We start from the raw sequence: 20,458 nt of genomic DNA, 5'->3' as shown, positions 1-20,458 counted from the left end.
CTGAGCTTCTATGGAAATATACGCATTTGAAAGATAAGAACATTGGAAGGTTTTCTTCGGTCGACCGGCACCTCTCCCGATACGTCACATTGTTTGGTCCTTCTACGTCGGATAGGGAAGAGAAGAAAAAACCGAAGATGCCTACCGTTCGTTCAAGGTCACCGTCACGCTCCAAGCAGGAAGAACGAAGCTCAGAAGAATCAAGAACGGACTGGTCGATTTTCACACCTACGGACACCGTGACTGCGTCAACGTCCACATCTCGTCACACGATCGCCACCGCCTCAACCGCCGCATCCGCCTCGACGTATGGAAGAAGAACGCGCGCCACGACGGCCGCGACCGCAGCCGCCGCCGACGCCACCGCGACCGAGGCACCGAGCGCGACGACTACGACTACGACTACGACCGCGACCGCGACCACAACGACGAGTAGAACTACGCGCACCGCACCGACCGCGACTGCGCCCGCACGCAGCGTGTCCACGAATCCCATGCCCGCACCCGCGAGCATCCCGCACCATGAACCACACACGCATCTGAAGAACATTGGAAGGCCTAGCGTCCCTCCGTTCGCGTCTTCAGACACCGTGGTCCCTCGGACGACCAGATCCTCAAGGTCACGCAAGGCAGAACTCAGAGCACAAGTGGAACTTCAGAAAAAGCAGCTAGTGGCCGCGGAGACCGCCGCAGCCCTCGCACGCACCGAACTGGAACTTGCACAATGCGACTCCGAAGATGAAGTAGACAACGAATTCGAAGCTGAACGTCACTCGCACATCGAACAATGGGTCCAACACACCGCGTCTTACGTGGAAGCCCCGAATGAAAAGGAAGTACCTTCACACAAGAGCGAACTTAAAGAACTCGCCGACGCCATTATCGTCGCCGCGCGCACAACGCAACCAACGCCTGCGGCTCATAAGGTATGGGACTTACCCGACTTCAACGGATCTAACGAAGAATGGCTGCCTTTCAAGAGGTCATATATGGACAGCGCGGAGCAGTTTAACGACGTACAGAACATGGCTCGCCTAAGAAGAACAATAAAGGGAGCCGCCAGAGAAGCAATACGAAGCCTGCTTTTCGCATCGTCGGAACCTCAAGAAATCCTCGCCGCGTTAGAACGTCGTTTCGGGAGACCAGAGCAACTAGTTCTCGCAGAAATTGAAAGGATGAAGGACTTACCCCGTATTAGCGACGCACCCAGGGACATCTGCGCATTCGCGAGTCAAGTCGGCAACGCCGTTACAACGATAGAAGCTTTGAAGAAAGTCCAGTATTTATATTCACCGGAGATCACAAGAGTCGTCATTGAGAAGCTGTCACCCATACTTCGGTATCGATGGTTCGACTTCAACGCCAGCATGGGCCACGATGAACCAGAACTGGTGAAACTTAAGAAGTTCCTCAATTCTGAAGCTGATTTGTGTGGATCGTTTGCACCGCCCGAACTGATTAAGAGGAGGTTCGGGCAAAGAAGATTCCCTGTCCACACAACGCAAGATGACGAAGAAGAAACGCACATTGTAACAACGTCATCGGAACCATATAAGAAGAACTGCTTCCATTGCAATGGAGAACACTGGCTCACCGAATGCAAGAATTTTAAGGAAGCAACAACCGATGAGAAATGGGAAATAGCGAAACAGAAGCGTTTATGTTTCAAGTGTCTGCGACTGAGACACGTACGAACGAATTGTAAAGCACAGCCGTGCAGAAAATGTAAGAGACCGCACCACACGTTGTTGCACTCGGAGCTGACTCGCACAACAGCACCGTCTACGCAACAACAGAAGCTCGCACCGTCCCCCTGTAATCAAGCAAAGGAAATAGAAGATGTTCGTCCCGTCTACGCCGCAGCGGATGGGGCAAGAATTTATTTGAAGATGATGCCTGTCGATATCTACGGACCCAAAGGATCAGCCCGCGTACTAGCACTACTAGACGAGGGCTCAACGGTTTCCCTGCTGGACGCCTCCATCGCCTCACGTATTGGGGCCACGGGGGAAGAAAAAGAATTAATATTGGAAACCGTCGGTGGGAAAATAATCACCAAAGAAAAGTCACAGAAAATGGATCTGAAGATAAGAGGCATACACAGGAGGGACAAACGAGCCTTGAGAGGCGTGCGCACCGTTGAAGAACTGAAGTTGTCACCTCAATATGTAGATGGGAAATCTATTGAACGATGCGACCATCTGAAGAATTTAAAGAATGAATTAGTATATGAAAAAGGAAGGCCCGCACTGCTCATCGGTCAGGACAACTGGGACCTCATAGTCTCAAGGAAGATCGTGAAAGGGAAACGAAGCGAACCTGTGGCTTCTCTCACAAGCCTGGGTTGGGTACTTCACGGGGGCCACACCGGGATAGCTTCAGTTCACTTCATCAACCATTGTCGAATAAATAATAAAGAAGAATCACTTGAAGAATTAATTAAGAAGCACTTCGAATTAGACTCAATTGGAATAAGAGAACGACGTCCTAGCAACGATGCAGATGAACGAGCGTTGAAGATACTTAAAGAATCTACAAGGCAGTTACCAGATGGAAGATACGAGTCCGGGCTTCTGTGGAAATCTGAAGACGAGAGGTTGCCCAATAACTACACTCAAGCTCGCAACAGGCTGCTGGGTATTGAAAAAAAACTGGATAGAGATGCAACCCTCAAAGAAGAATATAGCAAGCAACTAGGCAACCTGTTGACAAGCGGGTACGCCGAAGAAGCGCCGGAGAACATCACAATGGGCCGGACTTTCTATCTTCCTCATTTCGCCGTGAAACATCCATTGAAAGGGAAGATTCGAATAGTATTCGACGCCGCCGCTAAGCATGAAGGGAAGAGCCTGAACGACGCGCTGCTACCAGGTCCAGACCTACTCCAATCTCTCTTTGGGGTATTAATACGATTCCGAGAGGGGCCCGTAGCAGTCGTCGCTGACGTGAAAGAAATGTTCCTGCAAATCCAGATAAGAGAGGAAGACCGCGACAGCCTACGCTTTCTTTGGCGAGGTGAAGACCGAGGATCGAAGCCCAAAGAATATAGAATGAAGTCTGTAATCTTCGGCGCCGCGTCTTCTCCAGCAACGGCTATCTACGTGAAGAACATCAACGCGGAGCAACATGCAAAGGAACATCCGAGGGCAGCCCGAGCAATCATCCGCAACCATTATATGGATGATTACCTACAGAGCTTTTCTACAACGGAAGAGGCGGCATCCGTTGCTGACGAAGTAAATCAAGTGCACAAGAAGGCTGGATTCATATTGAAGCAATGGGCCAGCAATAAAGAAGAAGCCTTAGCCAAGATAGACGCGAACGAGAATATTAAAGAAAAAAGACTTGGCCAAGAAGAAGAGAAAACATTAGGTATGAGGTGGCTCGTACAAGAAGACGCATTAGCCTTCAACGTCGGTCTCAGAAACACACCATTGGAGGTCAAGAATGGCAACAAGAAGCCCACGAAGAGAGAAGTCACCAGCGCAGTAATGTCTACCTTCGATCCGCTTGGACTCGCTACCCCAGTCCTGATAATGGGGAAAAGAATCATACAAGACCTCTGGAGAACCGGAGTCCAGTGGGACGAAGAAGTCAATGAGGAACAGCATCGCGCCTGGGAAGAATACGCTGGGAACGTCAAGTCCTTGAGCTGCTTGAAGATACCTCGATGTCTAGCACCAACAACGAGATCGGGCGAAGTACACATCTTCGTCGACGCCAGTGAAACCGCATACGCCGCCGCCGTGTATTGGAGGTCAACAGCTGACAACGGGGAGGTCAACATCAGGCTGATAGCTGGGAAGGCGCGAGTGGCCCCAGTGAAAGCCACATCGATTCCCCGCCTCGAACTACAAGCTGCTCTGTTGGGTGCAAGACTGGCTGCGTCCGTATGCGAAGAAACCGATCTCACTGTTACCAGTAGAGTATTCTGGTCGGACTCCACGACCGTTCTACAATGGCTGAAGGCGGACCCACGACGATTCGAGGTGTTCGTTGCACATAGACTCGCCGCCATAGAAGAACTCTCTAAGCCGAACGAATGGAGGTGGGTATCCACCAAGGACAACCCAGCTGATGATGCGACTAGGAACACCCCACGAGACTTCAACGAAGAGGCAAGATGGTTCAGAGGTCCCGCGTTCCTTTACGGTCCGAAATCTGACTGGCCCGTAAAGAAGATACTGAAACAAGAAGATGACTCTGAAATAAAGAAAAAGAGTGCCTGCACCATCGCCGCCGTTAATGAAAAAGAGAAGTTGCTCGACCCTCGCAAGTTCAGTAATTGGTGGCGCCTTCTGAGGACGACGGCCAGGGTTCATACGTTTATAGACATGTGTCGAAGGAAATGCAACAAAGAAAACTCCGAAAAGAAGGCTAATGAAACTCACCTGTGTATCGACCGCAAGTATTTAAAGAAGGCAGAAGCGACATTAATAAGAAACAGTCAAGATGAAGCATTCGAACGCGAAATAAATAGCATGAAACGAAATAAACCAATCGAACGTTCCAGCCGGTTGGGAAATGTGGACGTCACTCTGAACGATGACGGAATTCTTCGACTCCGGAGCCGGACATCGAAGATCGAAACGAATGGAAAAGGACTGCCGATCCTTGATGGGAGGGAGCACACAACCCAGCTCATTATAGAGCACTATCATCGGCATTTGTTGCACAGCAGTCACGCCACTGTCATCAACGAGCTGCGACAGAAATATTGGATCTTATCGCTCCGGGAGGCCGTGAGGAAGGTCGCCTACAAGTGCCAGTGGTGCAAAATGCGAAGGACCAGGCCGCAGATGCCACCACCAGGTGACCTACCACGAGAACGGTTAGCACACAACCAGCCTCCCTTCACCTGCGCAGCAGTTGACTACTTCGGGCCGATGCACGTGACCATTGGCCGGCGACGTGAAAAACGCTGGGGTGCTCTCTTCACCTGCCTGACAACCAGAGCAATACATTTAGAATTAGCTGCGTCCCTCAGCACGAGTTCAATGATCATGGCCCTACGACGGATGGCAGCTCGACGGGGAAGCCCACGTGTCATATTCAGTGATAACGGAACGAACTTCGTTGGGGCTAATAACGAGCTGAAGAACGAAATTAAGAACATAAAAAACGAAGAGCTCATCAAGGCCGCTGAACAGGAGGGCATATTATGGAAGTTCATCCCTCCGGGAGCTCCTCACATGGGGGGAGCATGGGAACAAATGGTGCGATCGGTGAAGGTCGCACTGGTCGCCGTCCTCGGGGAGAAGAGCCCGCCTGAAGAAGTCTTATACACGCTACTGACCGAAGTTGAGCATACGGTCAATTCTCGCCCTCTCACCCACTTGAGCGCCGATCCTCGAGACGAAGAAGCCTTAACCCCCAACCATTTTTTGATTGGTAGATCGTGCGGAGCTGCAGTCCTCGGGGAGTTCGACGACTCCTGTCTCGTGGGGAGAGCCGACTGGAAAACCGTGCAACACATGGCGGACCACTTCTGGCGAAGGTGGATGAGGGAGTACCTCCCTACACTCATGCCACGGCGAACCGACAAGGGCAAGAACACGGACTTCCGCGAGGGTGACATAGTCATCATAGCCGACGCCACGCTCCCGCGCAACACATGGCCGCGGGGGCAAATCGAGAAGACATTCCCTGGGCCTGACGGGAGAATCCGCATCGTCGACGTGCGAACAAGGGGCGGAACGCTGCGCCGACCGGTGTCCCGACTCATCGTGGTGAACCAGACGCCGCCACCTGAGGATGGAGTGTCCGGACCGCCGAACACTGGGGGGAGATTGTTAGCGACGTCTTCAACCCGTTAGAATTAGTTATGTATAATAAGAGTTTTAATTGAAAATAAAAGATAATCTATATTAGGTATTAGGGATATTTATAAGAATGTAATTTGATAGAATAGGTTGTTTTATTAGTTAGAATAGTTTTAGAAATAATTAAAATATAAATAGTAACGAAAAGAGTTACACGTGTCAGTTACACGTGCCAGTTACACGTGTCACCATTATAACCTTGTAACCTTGTGAACCCCGAATTATCCTTGGACACGTCGCGACAGGTCCGAAAGGCAGAAAGAGACGCGTGAAGCGAGATAGGTATATGCTCGCACGCCATTGGCCTACAGAGGCATATTACTAGTGAGACCTGTCGCGCGTTCCGCACCTTAATTCGGGGTATAAATATAGGTCCGATTTGCGGACTATGTACAGTCGAATTCTGAGCTTCTATGGAAATATACGCATTTGAAAGATAAGAACATTGGAAGGTTTTCTTCGGTCGACCGGCACCTCTCCCGATACGTCACAGTAAGTATGTGTTTTATACCTTTTAACCTTAGACTGCAACCTTTCTTATGCTCAGACATAAGTTTTTCCCCAGCTAAGACTGCATGCTAAGCACGGTTTTTTTCTTATAACTGGGGAGGACAGGCAGAATCCTATCAGACATAGCCGGTAAAAATCTTGATTTTTTTATAAGATTCAAGTAACAAATAAGATTCAGACCAGATCAGCTCCATATCAAAGAGGGGTTCTATTTGGAGTCGATCAAAGATGAGTAGCCACTTCCAGACAGTCCATATTACATATTATTATGTTTTACCTAACTTATGATTTTTTTATTTATTTAATTTTTGAACCTCCTTAAACTAAGGGTTATAAGGCCGGACTTAATGCCTAATGGCATTCTCTGCCAGTCTACCCTGGGCGATGACGACAGTATGTGGTATGTATTGTGTATGTATGTGGTGTGGTATTATTATATTAGAAATAATTGCTCATTTAATAGGAAATACATGAGTGGTACGATTAAACCGGCGGGACAATTACCCCAACTCTCCTATTTAAATGTAGGTATACGTAGATTACACTAGAACTGTCCCTATCCCCGAGAACACTGCCGACAAACTGTGTCACAGTCAGGCAGGCTATTATTATAAGTGTGATTGTACATTTTTGAGAGAAAACATACATAGGTCATTAAACGAATACAAGTATTTATGTCACCTTTGCAATACTTAGGTATTAGAGGATTTTCCGTCATTTACACGATATCATGAAGGTCATACCCTAAATTGTGATACTATAAAAATATTGAACGATTATCGTAAGATAAAGGTGATAATTGGTAATCGTCAGCATAGTTTTACTAGGTACGTGTTCGGAAGTTTGTGCAAAATGAAGTTCTCTACTATTTTATCTGTTATTTTTATTATTTCTTCTGCAAATGGTAAGTTTTTTAGCAACAAGTGTTAAGAATGAGAAGCTTCTCTAAAATAATTCCTTGATTCCCATTCATTTGATTATGAGATCTAGTGGAAACCGTGAAATTATTCACGAATTTCTTATAATATTTGAGGTGACAGAAATCTGGTTGAATGTACGTATTTTGAACAAGTATAATACTTTACTAATGACAAATTTAAGTACGATAATGATTCATTAGAAATTAGTATACTTATACGTACGTATTTTAGGAAAATAGTAGGTACAGTAATTACTGATTTGTCATTATGTTGCATTAGAAATTAATATGAAATGATTATCGTAGCTGTAGCTAAGGTTTATAGGCATCAAAGATAAAAGTTTTAAAAGAATACTCTATAATATTTTAGTATCTATTTGAGGCGCGCTAAGTAAAGATATTCGAAGATTCCGTAAAAAGAAGAAAAGATAAGAGATTGGGTATTGGCGTAAATAAATTGGGTTTTAAGAAGCCAAACAAGGGTTATCCGTCCTCTTAGCATAGACGAAATAAGAAAAATTCTTCAAAAATGAGGACATTATTTGTTTTTTGCCTACATTTTTTTGGACTCGATAGCAAAACTATATCCTATGAGTTAAAGACTTGAGGCGGTGCCAAAGTTTACGTAAGTAATACCTAGGTACATAGGCAGATGTATGTAAAAAAGATTTTACACAGCTTCCGCAGAATCTAAGGAAGATATCAGCTCAAGGATATCAGGTGGGCAGGCGACAACCATTGATGCATTTCCCTTCTCTACGGCGCTGCTGACCAACCGTGGAACTGGTGACTTCACGCAAGCGTGTGGTGGCACCATCCTGACCACCTCCGCCATCCTGACCGCGGCATCGTGCTTCCATACTGCTGGAACGTAAGTGTGATTTTATGAGTTGAATTTTTGGTGGTAGAACCCTTTGTGGTTCATCTCCGGCGGCACCACCGCCACACCTATTTCTACCTAATAACAGCAGTGTTAAGCGCTGCTAATATCTAATCCTATCTGGGGTTGATTACAGATGTCCATGGGCGGCAGAAGCCACTTACCATTAGGTGGACTTCATGCTCGTCTGCTACTCCTATATTATTAAAAAAAATGAAAGAAGAAAACTGTTTTTAATTTTTAATGTTGGGTATTTTCTCTAGGGTAGAATCTAAATTCTAAACGTCAACCGTGAATGAAAGAGGTCATATTCTCGCTTCTGTAATAAACATCATGGTTGCTAGGCATGAATTAGTCCACTTGATGATAAGTCGTGATGCCACCAATGGACAATTATTACCATAGAAGAGAAAGCAAGGTCATTACCGACTCCACAAATAAAAAAGGAGTTTTATCTGAAGACTGAAGCCGATTGTAGACGCGTTACCACTTCTGGTTAAGATCGTCTCATTTGTAAGTTAAACGGCATCCACACCTTTCCAATATATCTTTTTTTATAATATACGAGTAGCAGACGAGCATGCAGTCCCACTGATGGTAAGTTGTTAGTGCCGCCCATGGACATCTGTAATCGACCAGATAGGATTAGATATTCCTACCTGAGGTCGGCCACAGATGCGCCGCTACCCTTGAGGACTAAGCTGGAACGCCTCGGAAAAGTATGTCTCCCTTACTACACCCTTCAAACCGGAACACAGCAGCGCCTAACACTACTGTTATTAGGCAATAGGAGTGGCGGTGGTGACGCCGGAGTCGAACCACAAAGGGTTCTACCACCTTCAATAAATCGCAAGGACCGTTTCACGTTACAAATACGTGTGACGACGATACCTCGCCGGTTGAAACAGGTTCTACAATAACCTTACAACCTACAAACACATCTAATTTATCTTTCAGTCTTCACCCCGCAGCATGGTGGCGTGCTCGAGTTGGCTCAACATACGCCGCGTCCGGTGGTATCGTCCACCTCATCAGGCTCATCACTCGCCACCCTGACTTCAACCACATCACCCTGAACAGCGATATCGCGGTTTTGAGGACCACCGTCAACTTAGTAATGGTTCCTAACGCCGTGCAAGCTGCTTTCATTGCTGGAGGCGCTTACAGTCTAGCGAACAACCAGCCAGTGGTTGCTATAGGATGGGGTGGTACTTCGGTAAGATTTGTAACTCCCTATAACTGCTGTGATAACAATAAAAGAAATAAACATTAAAAGAATAATTGTGGTCCCTACTTTTTTGAGTTCCTTGGCACTCGCCTATTTTTTTGATTTCTATTATCTTAAATTTAATAAAGCCTACCTAGAAGTATCTTCGGACACGCACTTGGCAATTTTTTTGGTTTTTACTATCTTAAAATTAAAAAAATACATCTAACATCTTTCTAGAAATCTTTCTAGTTATCTTTCTAGAAACTACGACATTTCTGTCTGCAACACGAGTGAGTTAAACTTGATACTTTTTTATAACTTTGGTTTAAATTCCAGGCCGCTACAGCATCTTCCAACGTCCTCCGACAAGTGCAGATGTGGGTGACTGACCAACAAACCTGCGTCAACCGGTACAGCCCTCTCGGTATCACCGTCACCCCCAACATGCTCTGCGCCGGGTGGTTAGATGTTGGTATTCGGGGACAGTGTTTGGTAAGTAGGAGTTGCTTAATTAAATTATAGAACACATGAATATGTATCGTTACGTTGGATAGCTCAGGGCATAAAGTCAAGTGAACTAAAATTGATTTAAAAAAAAATAGTTAATCAATTAAAATGCGCGGATTATCGAACAGCCTTAAAAATGAAATGAGCTTTATTAAATTAATCAAATAAATCAATTAATCAAATATAATGAATTTTATCAAATTATCAAATATCAAATCAAAGCCGCTACTGGTTCTAAATTATTTTAAGGTACATATACCTTTAGCGGCTTGATCAATGGCATAATTTAAGGTTGTGACTTATTTTTAGCTGTATTGTAATTTCCGTTTCCACTACCCTATTACATCGCTTATCCTTAATTAAACCACAAAGATTGTTGTATTTAAACTATGAAACTTCCTTAATATCTTCTATTTTCTTTCTTCTTTCTTCCTCACAGTCTGATCCTCCTTCTTTCCTCACCGTCAATGGTCTTACTTTCTCTTCCAGGGTGACACTGGCAGCCCCCTGCTCCACAACGGAGTGGTGGTCGGCGTGTACTCCTGGACGGAGGGCTGTGGCCTGGGGCGGTACCCCAACATCAACACAAGGCTCCCGGTCTTCTCTCGCTGGGTAGTCGCCACCGCCATTGCGGCGTAGAGCTTTTGCTGACACTAGCAGAGAATAAATTGTTTTATAGCTACCTACTGTTTTTTATTTATTACCCGTAAATCTAATTCTTCTACTTCTATTAACGGTTAGATCTACTGATATTCCTTTTCTTTTTTTAATGTTTTATTCTTTTACAAATGATTTTAATCAAATTTTGTCTATCACAGTTCGAAGATAGTTAGACGGTAGGCCCGTTATTGTAGCCGTTGAATGTTTTACCTTCCAAAGATCTACGTTTGACAGTGTCTGTCTACTAGAAATTGATAAATTTCGATTTTTGGTAAGCAAAAATATCAAAGACTAAATAAGAACACCTTCGATAAGTACCTATGTCTTCCTTACGACTTTCCTTAATTCCTTCACAGCAGCTTTTAACACTACTGTTATTAGGCAGAAATAAGTGCGGCGGTGGTGCCAGATTCGTACCACAAAAGTTCTACCTTTAGAAAACCTTTAAATAAGTACCTAATTACCATTACAACATTGTTAACTAAAGCGCTAATTATTAAGTAAAATACCTTAATACATAAAATATGAATCATCCAATTATAATTTAAATTCGATAAGCTGCTAATTATTAAGTAAAATACTTGAATACATAAAATATGAATCATCCAATTATAATTTAAATTCGATTAAAAGCTAAGCTATTAGCATCTACCGATACTCCGTTTCGGTACACAGTTTCAATAACTATTTACACAAATGTTTTGCTATCAGTCGTACCCTGTGTGGTATCAGTTACAAATATACAAGCGATATGAGCGCGCGTGTGTTTCTTACGAGTATTCTTATAATACACGCGACGGTATCGAAGTGTGCAGTGCATCGGGAAAACGATCCAGAAATTATTAGTGGGTGTCACTTGTTTTTTTTTTTTTACTCCGGTTGTGTTCCCTCGGAGATCCCGGAGTTCTCCAACAAGCGTTGAGGACGACCACCGGGGGGGTTTTAGTGCGGTAAAAATCCCACATAACCCGGCGTCGCTCCCACGTCGTCGGGTACCTTTTGAAGGTTTCCCCCTCGTAAACAAAAAAAAAAAAAGGTGTCACTTGTTTTAATTTATTAAGTTTATATTGTTAAGTACAAACTAGTGGTTGTGTGTGTATGTTGGATGTTTGTTGGATGGATGTATGGTGTGTAATGTTGTATATTTGGATGTTTTGGACCATTAGTCCAATGGACCGCGTGAGACAGGTTGTACAGTGTAGGTACTAGATAGATATAAGATAACTAATACAGTTTACGATTTTTTTTATATACCTAATATGGACGTAGGAAAGGAGCATGCAGTCCACCTGACGGTATGTGGCTGCTATTGCCCATGGATATCTAATATATAAATAATCAACCCTAAATAAATAATGTCCCAGTTGAGGCAGCCCACAGATGCGTTGCTGCACTTGAGGACTAAGTTGGAATGCCTCGAAGAAGTTTGTTTCCCATTGACCTGCCAACACAAAGTTCATGAGCCTAGGTATGGTCTTTGCAATTCTTATTCTAAGAATAACCAAATCCGGGTCAGAAGATTTGATAGGTAGTATGCTTGTTCGGTATCTGATGTATAAAGCTTTTATGTACGAGCTTTAGATCCTTTGCTGATGAGTAATAAATTTCTTCGGCACGTATTATACATACATTATCTACTTATAATTTTTATTCAAAAATGTTTTTGATTTAAAAAATACGGTGTCTACAATGCTAGATTTTTAGAATATTATAGGTACTTAACCTACTGTTAAGTTTAGTTAATTTCAAAGTGCTCCAAAACCAATGTTAATGACAATACGTGAGCGTGACCCTTAAAGACACATTATGTATTTTTAATTACTCTAAGCAATAAATTTACTAATCTATGTGTAATTTATTATAAATGCATGTGACTGTTTATTCATATTTTTCCGATACAAAAACAAAAGAGATTTACTTAGAACGATTATTGAAATCTTTTATCATTTTAATTATCTGAAATATAATCTGACGGACAAAAATCATTTAAAAAATCAATCCTTGACGCGTGACGAGAGGGAAATAAGCATATTCAATCAATTTCATGGCAATTACCATTTACCTACTCTTTACAGTCACAATAGATATGCACATTTTATACTTATTTTGTATAACATAATATCAATAATAATTGTTGCAGAATGTAATAATTGTTGTTAAAATGTACTTGTACATAATAATCAGAAAAATGTTCGTAATATTACGAAAGTTTTTATCTGTAGGTAACTCTCTGCTTATGCAGTTCTTAATATAGGCATTTAGGCTTAGAATTCCAATATTAATTGGATTTAAATCTACTCTGAACCATGCACGTTAAGTGTAATGCTTAACTCAATATTTACAAAAAAAAACTCAAACACATTGTTGTGACTCCACAACAATGTGTTTGAGATTTTTTTATCATTACAAAATATCACTCATCGCACATCAACACATTTTTGAGGCCATAGAATTTTAGGGACAAGCGCCCTCTTACATTCAAAGTCGTTAGAAAAAGTATTTCTATGCAAGTATCGAATCCTAATTCGTTATTACTGCTAGGATATAAGTATGTACCCAATAATAAATAGGTATTGAAATCAAACTCATCTTGAAGGTCTTGAAGTCATGTAATAATATAGTCACATAAACGGTACAGAGTAACGATATAACAATTATACGTAAGTAAGTTCACACTAGTGATTAGAAGTATTATAACTACACAAGTATCTCCGTTATTCGACTGCTCTTGCTGAAGTCTCCGACCAGAATGTCGCTCTCTGTTAATTCGAGCGCCGCCAAGGTGTCGTCCCCACTTCACCTACCCGCATCTGTTTTTAAACTGTAGTATCAAATGAGTCACTTATTACTTTAATGTAACGTTATAAAAATGTGATATCGTTAATATCCAAGCTTCTTATTAACGACGATAACATTCGGCCGTCCTGCTCACACGTTCGTCCTCGATCGTGTATGGTCTGATGCAAGAGCTGCAAAAGAAAACCAGTTGTTTAATGCCTAAGTCCAGAAGAGTTACACATTTTCTTGTAATACCGACTCGCACGTAAGAGGCCCGAACTGTTTATCAAAAACATGGCTTAAACTCTACGCATTTTCTTGCAATACCGACTCGCATGTAAAAAGCCCGAACTGTTGATCCGAACCAAGGCTTAAACTAGGTGATGTTCATATAGAATCACACTAGTTGTGTATTACCTAGGTTATAAATCTGCCCCAACAGTGTTCACCACGGATTTCTGTTGCAGGCATAGTTCATAAGGACTCTTTACATAAATGTCATATGCGCGACAGGTATTGAAGCGAATGCATTAGACCATTGTTAAATAATAAAACACACGGTTTAAACTAGGTGATGTTCATGTAGGATCACTCTAGTCATGTATCACCGCAGTTTTTATACCTTGTTTACGATAACATTCGGCCAGTGCTCAACTCAAATTTACTCTAAAAATGCAATATTCACTCAATGTAATACATCCACCCAACATACATACATACATACACCCAACCATATGCATCACCAAGAGACACCCGCGAACATTACACTGCTCGAGGCATCTGCACTAATCCATCTTAACTACAGATAAATAAAAATCAAACTAAAAAAGTTTCCTACACCTACAGTAATGACAACATCTAGCTGCCCACTTTACTTATGTCTGGATTCTAAGTCCAATAGTTAAATCTCCAACAACTATTGATTCGATAAAGTTACGCATCAGAATAACGACGTTAATCTTATTAGTCCATTTCGGAATGCTCAACAACCTGTTCAATAACTGTTATACTGATAGATAGATAGATCTATAGTTGGCCACTAAATGAATCTGTGCGACTCAAAATACTATTATAAAATTATTTTATTACTACTTAGTACTTCTTTTAATTATTACAATGTTATTTTATACAAATAGTTGCCTTTCCAATGTACGTCTTTTATCAACTGATGAAGCAGTATCAAAATAATAATATATCGTGAATATTTGAAATGAATGATATCAAAGTTAAAGACTAAATAATGGTAAACAAACCATGAATTTCACACAATATAACACGTATAAGTTGTATGAACCCAATTTTTTTACGTTATTTATCACAAATTCAAATTATTTCTTTCAAAGTAGGGCCACATAACCCACTTTTGAAAGTCAGAAAGAAATTTCATTACATTAAATTGAATTTATATTCAGTTATAATAATACATACTATTACATGAATTTCAAAATTTAATTAACAAAGCAAAGGACCCATGCGTTCACGTCAGCGACATACTTGTCAATTGTGTATGGCTTAACTACTTAACTTTTTTTTTTTTTTTATTTCACCAAAAGTTTTAAATTAAGATTCCCATAAGGAAGTTATAGTTTGGGCTATTTTACCGTAAAAGTTATGCATTATACTAAGGAAGATTTGCTAGACTTTACGCAAACGTCGTTTTTAAAAAAAAAATCAAATAATGTTATGGAAAGAATAAACACATTAAAATGGTCCGTTAATCTAAACGGACTTTAAACAGACCTTGTCTTACATTGAGTTCCTCGGAAGCGGATTTTTTTTTCCGTAGGTAGTTATCAAACGGATAGTGTTATTGAATACACACTCGTAAACTACCTACCAAGAAAAATGACTTCAGAAACCGGCCATTATTTAACTATACTTATTTGTGTCTACAACTGATAAAAGATTTTTTTTAAACACGCTTTTATTTTTGCCACGCTTTTATTAACTTGACCTGTATGTATGTAACGGAATATTTGAATTCGATTTTTACCTACTTTGAACGGTCAGATTTATTTAAAAATTTTGAAATACTTATGACATGACATGATTTTAATAATCTTGTCCGATTCTAATTTTGTCTCATCACGATCGTCAGATTTAAAACTATAACTGTTTTACATAACATGTGGCTCCTTATCAATCACAACCTAAAATTTCTATGACCTGAAAAAGGTCTATTAAAGTTGATCATGATTTTATACCAGCCAGCCAAACAAACAGTTAGTCAAACTATCTTATGATACACCTTATTACCGAACAATTCATATTTATTATATATATTTCAAACGCCTCGGCTTCACCTGACTTTTATATAGTTTGTAATAAAAATTATATTAGTGCGTAATATCTGTATAGATTATATTAATATAATATGTATCATTTACAACCAACACTCTCAAGGAGATGCTCGATGTTTCTATAGAGAAAACCTAGACATGACGCAATTGTGAACCGTATGAAATTTATATGAAAAGTAAATTATTGTATAAGAAAATCCCATCGAAATGTACCTATGCTTTTATTTGATTACATTATTATTCATTTGGCTATGATATACATATAATAAGAATGAAATCTTCACGTGTTTACATCGAATATATTTGAAAAAGAAAAATTGTCTGTCGGATTGTATGTTTGAAAATGCATTAAAACCAAAACTACGAAGTTGATGTCAAAAGTATACATTTTTTTTTAAAAACATTACATGACCAGGTAATGGAGAATTCCAAATTACTAACGTACTCCGTGATCTTGACAGAGGGCATTGTATAATTCAAATTATATTTTGAATCCACATGAACAAAGTCGCAGGCAAGACTCGTTTTAAAAATGCAATTCAAATTATATTTTGAATCCACATGAACAAAGTCGCAGGCAAGACTCGTTTTAAAAATGCAATTCAAATTATATTCTGACTCCACATGAACAAAGTCGCAGGCAAGACTCATTTTAAATATGGTATACAAGAGACTATCTAAATTTATGTAGGCTTCAGTGACCGTTTCTCACTTAATACGTATAATAACTTAATTGCTGTAACTTGTAAATAGAACTAAGCTCAAGTTATAAAAGCATCAATTTATTATTATTATTATTATTATTTTACTTAAAATAATTTATTCTCAATCCCATACAAAGTGGATCCCGTTTATCATTTCGTAAATGGCTCACATAATTGATAATATCGATAGTCTAAGCGTCTCAACGTTTAAGGTACAAACTTCATTTACCAGTATTTGATAGTGCCCAATTTTCAAACCAAAAGGACGTGTAATGTGTCAAATTCAAATTGAAATTTAAAGATTTAAAATTACGAGATGTAAAGAAATATTAATACAAAACGAAACGTTGCATACTAAATTTAAAACAGACATTTAATATTATGTATAAGTGAGTCAGTCAGAAGTAGAATGGGAGATAAGAGAGATATTTTTATATATAATATTCCAAAGACCGCTGCGCATAAGTTTCTCAGTTTTCTTATAGATCATTAACTAATGTGCATTTATACTTTATGGGAGTCAAAACACAGTAGTACACAGTACTGCGTGAAATCGCCTAGAATTGATGGAAATCTAAATTTGGCAACGTACGTATGCTTCTTTCATAACAATTACGTATCAAGTATATGAAATCAAAAGGAAACTTTCATTGATTTATAAAATGAAAATGTGAACAATGTAGATGTGAATGCAAGTTTATTTTTAAATATAGTCAATTAATATCCAAAAAAAAAAAACAATAAACCTTAAACTCATTTACCATTTCCCTCCTGGGTACACTCAGCCACTCAATACCGTGGTCGTGATACTTTTTTGCAGGCAGTTAAATATGTACCACGTAGATATTATACATTTCTGTACAATTATGAATAATCAAAATTTTGCAACTTAATAAACGTGTCACTTATATCAAGTAGGTATACTGTACTCTGTAACTGCGTTTGTTGCTACCGCATAGTCCCTTCCATACAATAATAACAAACGCATATACGTAAACCCCGTTTGAAACATTAAAAGTTATCAAAAATAAATTCAAATCTAACCTGTATGCAATTTCTGGCGTACATTAGCCTATATTAACAACCATTAGGTTCCCATATCTATAAAGCCTGACATTTAAGATTAAAGATCCTTAAAATATTTTCATAAGTACGTGTATTTCTATATATTTCAAAGTAGGTGTAACTTTAGAACAATTAGGATTTACTTTTTACACCACAGAATTTAACCAAATGGACAGATTTACCACAAGAACTGCCTTGCAAAATTACTTTTAGACACTTCTTCACAGAAAATGCACTTATTTTGAAGTAAACACCTCAGTTTACAATGTTAACAAGTAATTTGATAAGAGTAAAGTTTGTTCACAAAATTTAAGTATATCATTTTCAGAGGGTATTAACATTTCATTGAATTACTAGTCTCAATCTATCCATTTTCTTAATTCAAATGAGTTTTCCCTTACATCAACGACATTTATCTACCCCCATTTTTACTTATTCTACCAAGATGAATTCACATATGACATAATAATGTTTTAACTCACGGTTCTTATTCCTGTGTCAAGTATGTTCGTACTTACGAATCGCCGTCCATGATTGTGAGCTGGTTCTTGTACACTTCTGATGAAATCAAACTCATCTTGAAGGTCTTGAAGTCATGTAATAATATAGTCACATAAACGGTACAGAGTAACGATATAACAATTATACGTAAGTAAGTTCACACTAGTGATTAGAAGTATTATAACTACACAAGTATCTCCGTTATTCGACTGCTCTTGCTGAAGTCTCCGACCAGAATGTCGCTCTCTGTTAATTCGAGCGCCGCCAAGGTGTCGTCCCCACTTCACCTACCCGCATCTGTTTTTAAACTGTAGTATCAAATGAGTCACTTATTACTTTAATGTAACGTTATAAAAATGTGATATCGTTAATATCCAAGCTTCTTATTAACGACGATAACAGTATGTACATAAGAGATAAATCGTATGATCGATGCATTAAGATCTGCATCAATTAAACCGCGTCCTCGTAGTTAATTTAAGACAGCAAACAAACTATGAGGACATTCTTATATATATATACAGATACAGTTATAATGTCCGATAAACTATATGCTTAGACTTATTAGTTAAATCAAATTATCAGAATGGTACTGTCTCTAAGATACATTGATGTCAATACATAATTTGAATCCTTATTAGGTACATTATTAAATTTGTTCTCAATAGAAAGTGAAATTAATTGACGTGTACCCATAACTCGATTCAATTAAGATTGTAATCTAAAACAGCAATATTAACCTAACCTAATTACCGCTAATTTATTCTTAATAATTTCTAAGCCGGTTAAAAACCAAAAGCTGACAAATTTTGAAAATTATTCTGTATTTACCTTATAAGTGTTATTCACTTTAGATTTCTCTGTTACAGGTAAATCAAAGATCGAATTGACACCAATACTAATCACAAGTGTATTGAACGATATCGTAATATTATCAGCTCCGTATGTCAACGCCGAAGGACAATACTATTTGCACAAACCCAACGGAGACGCCATTGAACTAAACTTAAATAAAAATAAAGACTCCAGCGACATCTATAACGATTTAGCTATCAAAAACACCAAAGGGTCTAAGAAAAATAGTTCTGCGAATTTTCAAATTTTCGACGTTAATAATACAAGTCGTAATGACAACTCAGATGATTTTGCGGAGAAAGAAACCCAGATGGAAGCTCACGATTTCATGATAGGACCCTTACAAGAGGAAGATCACGGAAACTGGGTGCTAAGTGCGTACTACAAAGATATAGATGGACATTGGGTAGAAATGTTCCAGGTTATTACGATAGAAATAGTTGGTGAGTTAACTTACGTAAATATAAACACAGAGATAAGAGCGTATTTTTTAAAATCGAAACGAGCATGCAGTACACCTTATGGTAAGTGACAACTGCCACTCGTGGACATTTGAAATCAACCCCAGATAACATTAGAATCCTACAGAGGTCGGCCGCAGATGCGTTGGTAAGCTAACACCTAAGTATGCGTTCCGAAGTAAATTGTAACGCCTCGGGTAAGTATGCCTTCCTCACCACACCCCTCAAATCGGGACACAGCAGCTATGAACACTAATATTACTAGGTAGAAATTGGTGACTCCGGAGACGAATTACATTAGGATCTATCACCTTGAAAACTAGGTACAGGTACGTTGTTACCAATGAAAACTAAGTTTGCCTTTTGTGTAAATGTAAACATTCACATACAATATCCTTTAAGCCAGAATATAACAGTGTTACACTATAAAGCAGAAGTAGATAATTATGTCAAAGGTGTCGCCACATTCCAACCACAAATAATTCTATACAATTAAATAATTTATTTAATTTATATTTTACGAAAATTAATTCTAGTGTTTTTTACAGAAACGGTACCATTACTTCCTGAGAAGTCACAGTTGTATCTCGGGGAGCCATTCGGCCTCAGCTTCGCCTATCCAATCAAAGACCTCCAGAGTTGTCAAATCATACCACCGAAAACAACATTCGACAGATTCTACGCTCGGACTACTTTAAATACATGTAAATTCGTCATGAAGAATGTAACCTCTGAAGATACGGGCTCTTGGACTATAATTGGTGTTGGCAACATTGTCTACAAGGGAAGCGCGTTTTTACAAGTAGGGGAGATTATTAAATAGTTTTTTAGTGGCAATACTGTGGTTGTAGAAGCAAAATCTACTTATGTCTGCCTTTCCCAATGCTGATTTTGTAAGATAGACTTGTTAAGATGGTGGACAAGACATTCATAACTCCTATGGAGTTGGTATTAGGTGCCAATATGTTTAGATTATTATTAAACGCTATTATAATCATAGCGTACGTAATGCTAGTGACATCGACAAACGATTACACATTTAACCGCGTCAGTAATGTCATGTGAACATACAGCTGCTATCACAGAGCACCTATACTCCTAACGAAGCTTCTTATGTGACTCTGAATGAAGGTTGCTAATACATCATTTAATTAGATTTTATCTTAAGTTACGGTATTTTACTTACATTGATATAATCAATACACTTGCTTCTAAGATCCTTTCAACAGTCGCACTGTTTTCTCACATGAACATTTTCTGCTCAACTTCGTCAGTGATATCGAAAC

At 39.7% G+C, this 20,458-nt stretch overlaps 3 protein-coding genes across 3 annotated transcripts; all 3 read left to right on the top strand.

Moving 5' to 3' along the window:
* Positions 1 to 137: 137 nt before the first annotated feature.
* Positions 138 to 5,816, top strand: LOC140745632 (uncharacterized). Its single transcript, XM_073077568.1, has one exon. The coding sequence runs from the start codon at positions 138 to 140 to the stop codon at positions 5,814 to 5,816; it is 5,679 nt and encodes a 1,892-aa protein (XP_072933669.1).
* A 2,100-nt stretch (positions 5,817 to 7,916) lies between these two features.
* LOC140745631 (trypsin, alkaline A) lies at positions 7,917 to 10,530 on the top strand (the record flags this gene model as incomplete). Its single annotated transcript, XM_073077567.1, has 4 exons — positions 7,917 to 8,122; positions 9,089 to 9,347; positions 9,678 to 9,833; positions 10,338 to 10,530. Coding segments are annotated over 4 exons (771 nt in total), but the record flags the coding sequence as incomplete, so codon positions are not given.
* Positions 10,531 to 11,249: 719 nt separating this feature from the next.
* Positions 11,250 to 20,429, top strand: LOC140745365 (uncharacterized). The gene is made up of 3 exons (XM_073077166.1): positions 11,250 to 11,353; positions 18,726 to 19,154; positions 19,721 to 20,429. Exons 1-3 carry the CDS (start codon positions 11,260 to 11,262, stop codon positions 19,993 to 19,995), a joined length of 798 nt encoding a protein of 265 aa, XP_072933267.1. The 5' UTR covers positions 11,250 to 11,259; the 3' UTR covers positions 19,996 to 20,429.
* The last annotated feature ends 29 nt before the right edge of the window (positions 20,430 to 20,458 follow it).

The sequence above is a fragment of the Epargyreus clarus genome, unplaced genomic scaffold (assembly GCF_041222505.1).
Source record: "Epargyreus clarus isolate Ecla_fem2 unplaced genomic scaffold, WU_Ecla_fem_2.2 ptg000010l, whole genome shotgun sequence".
Classification (NCBI taxonomy): Eukaryota; Metazoa; Arthropoda; class Insecta; order Lepidoptera; family Hesperiidae; genus Epargyreus; species Epargyreus clarus.
This window is presented reverse-complemented; position numbering and strand designations above follow the sequence as displayed.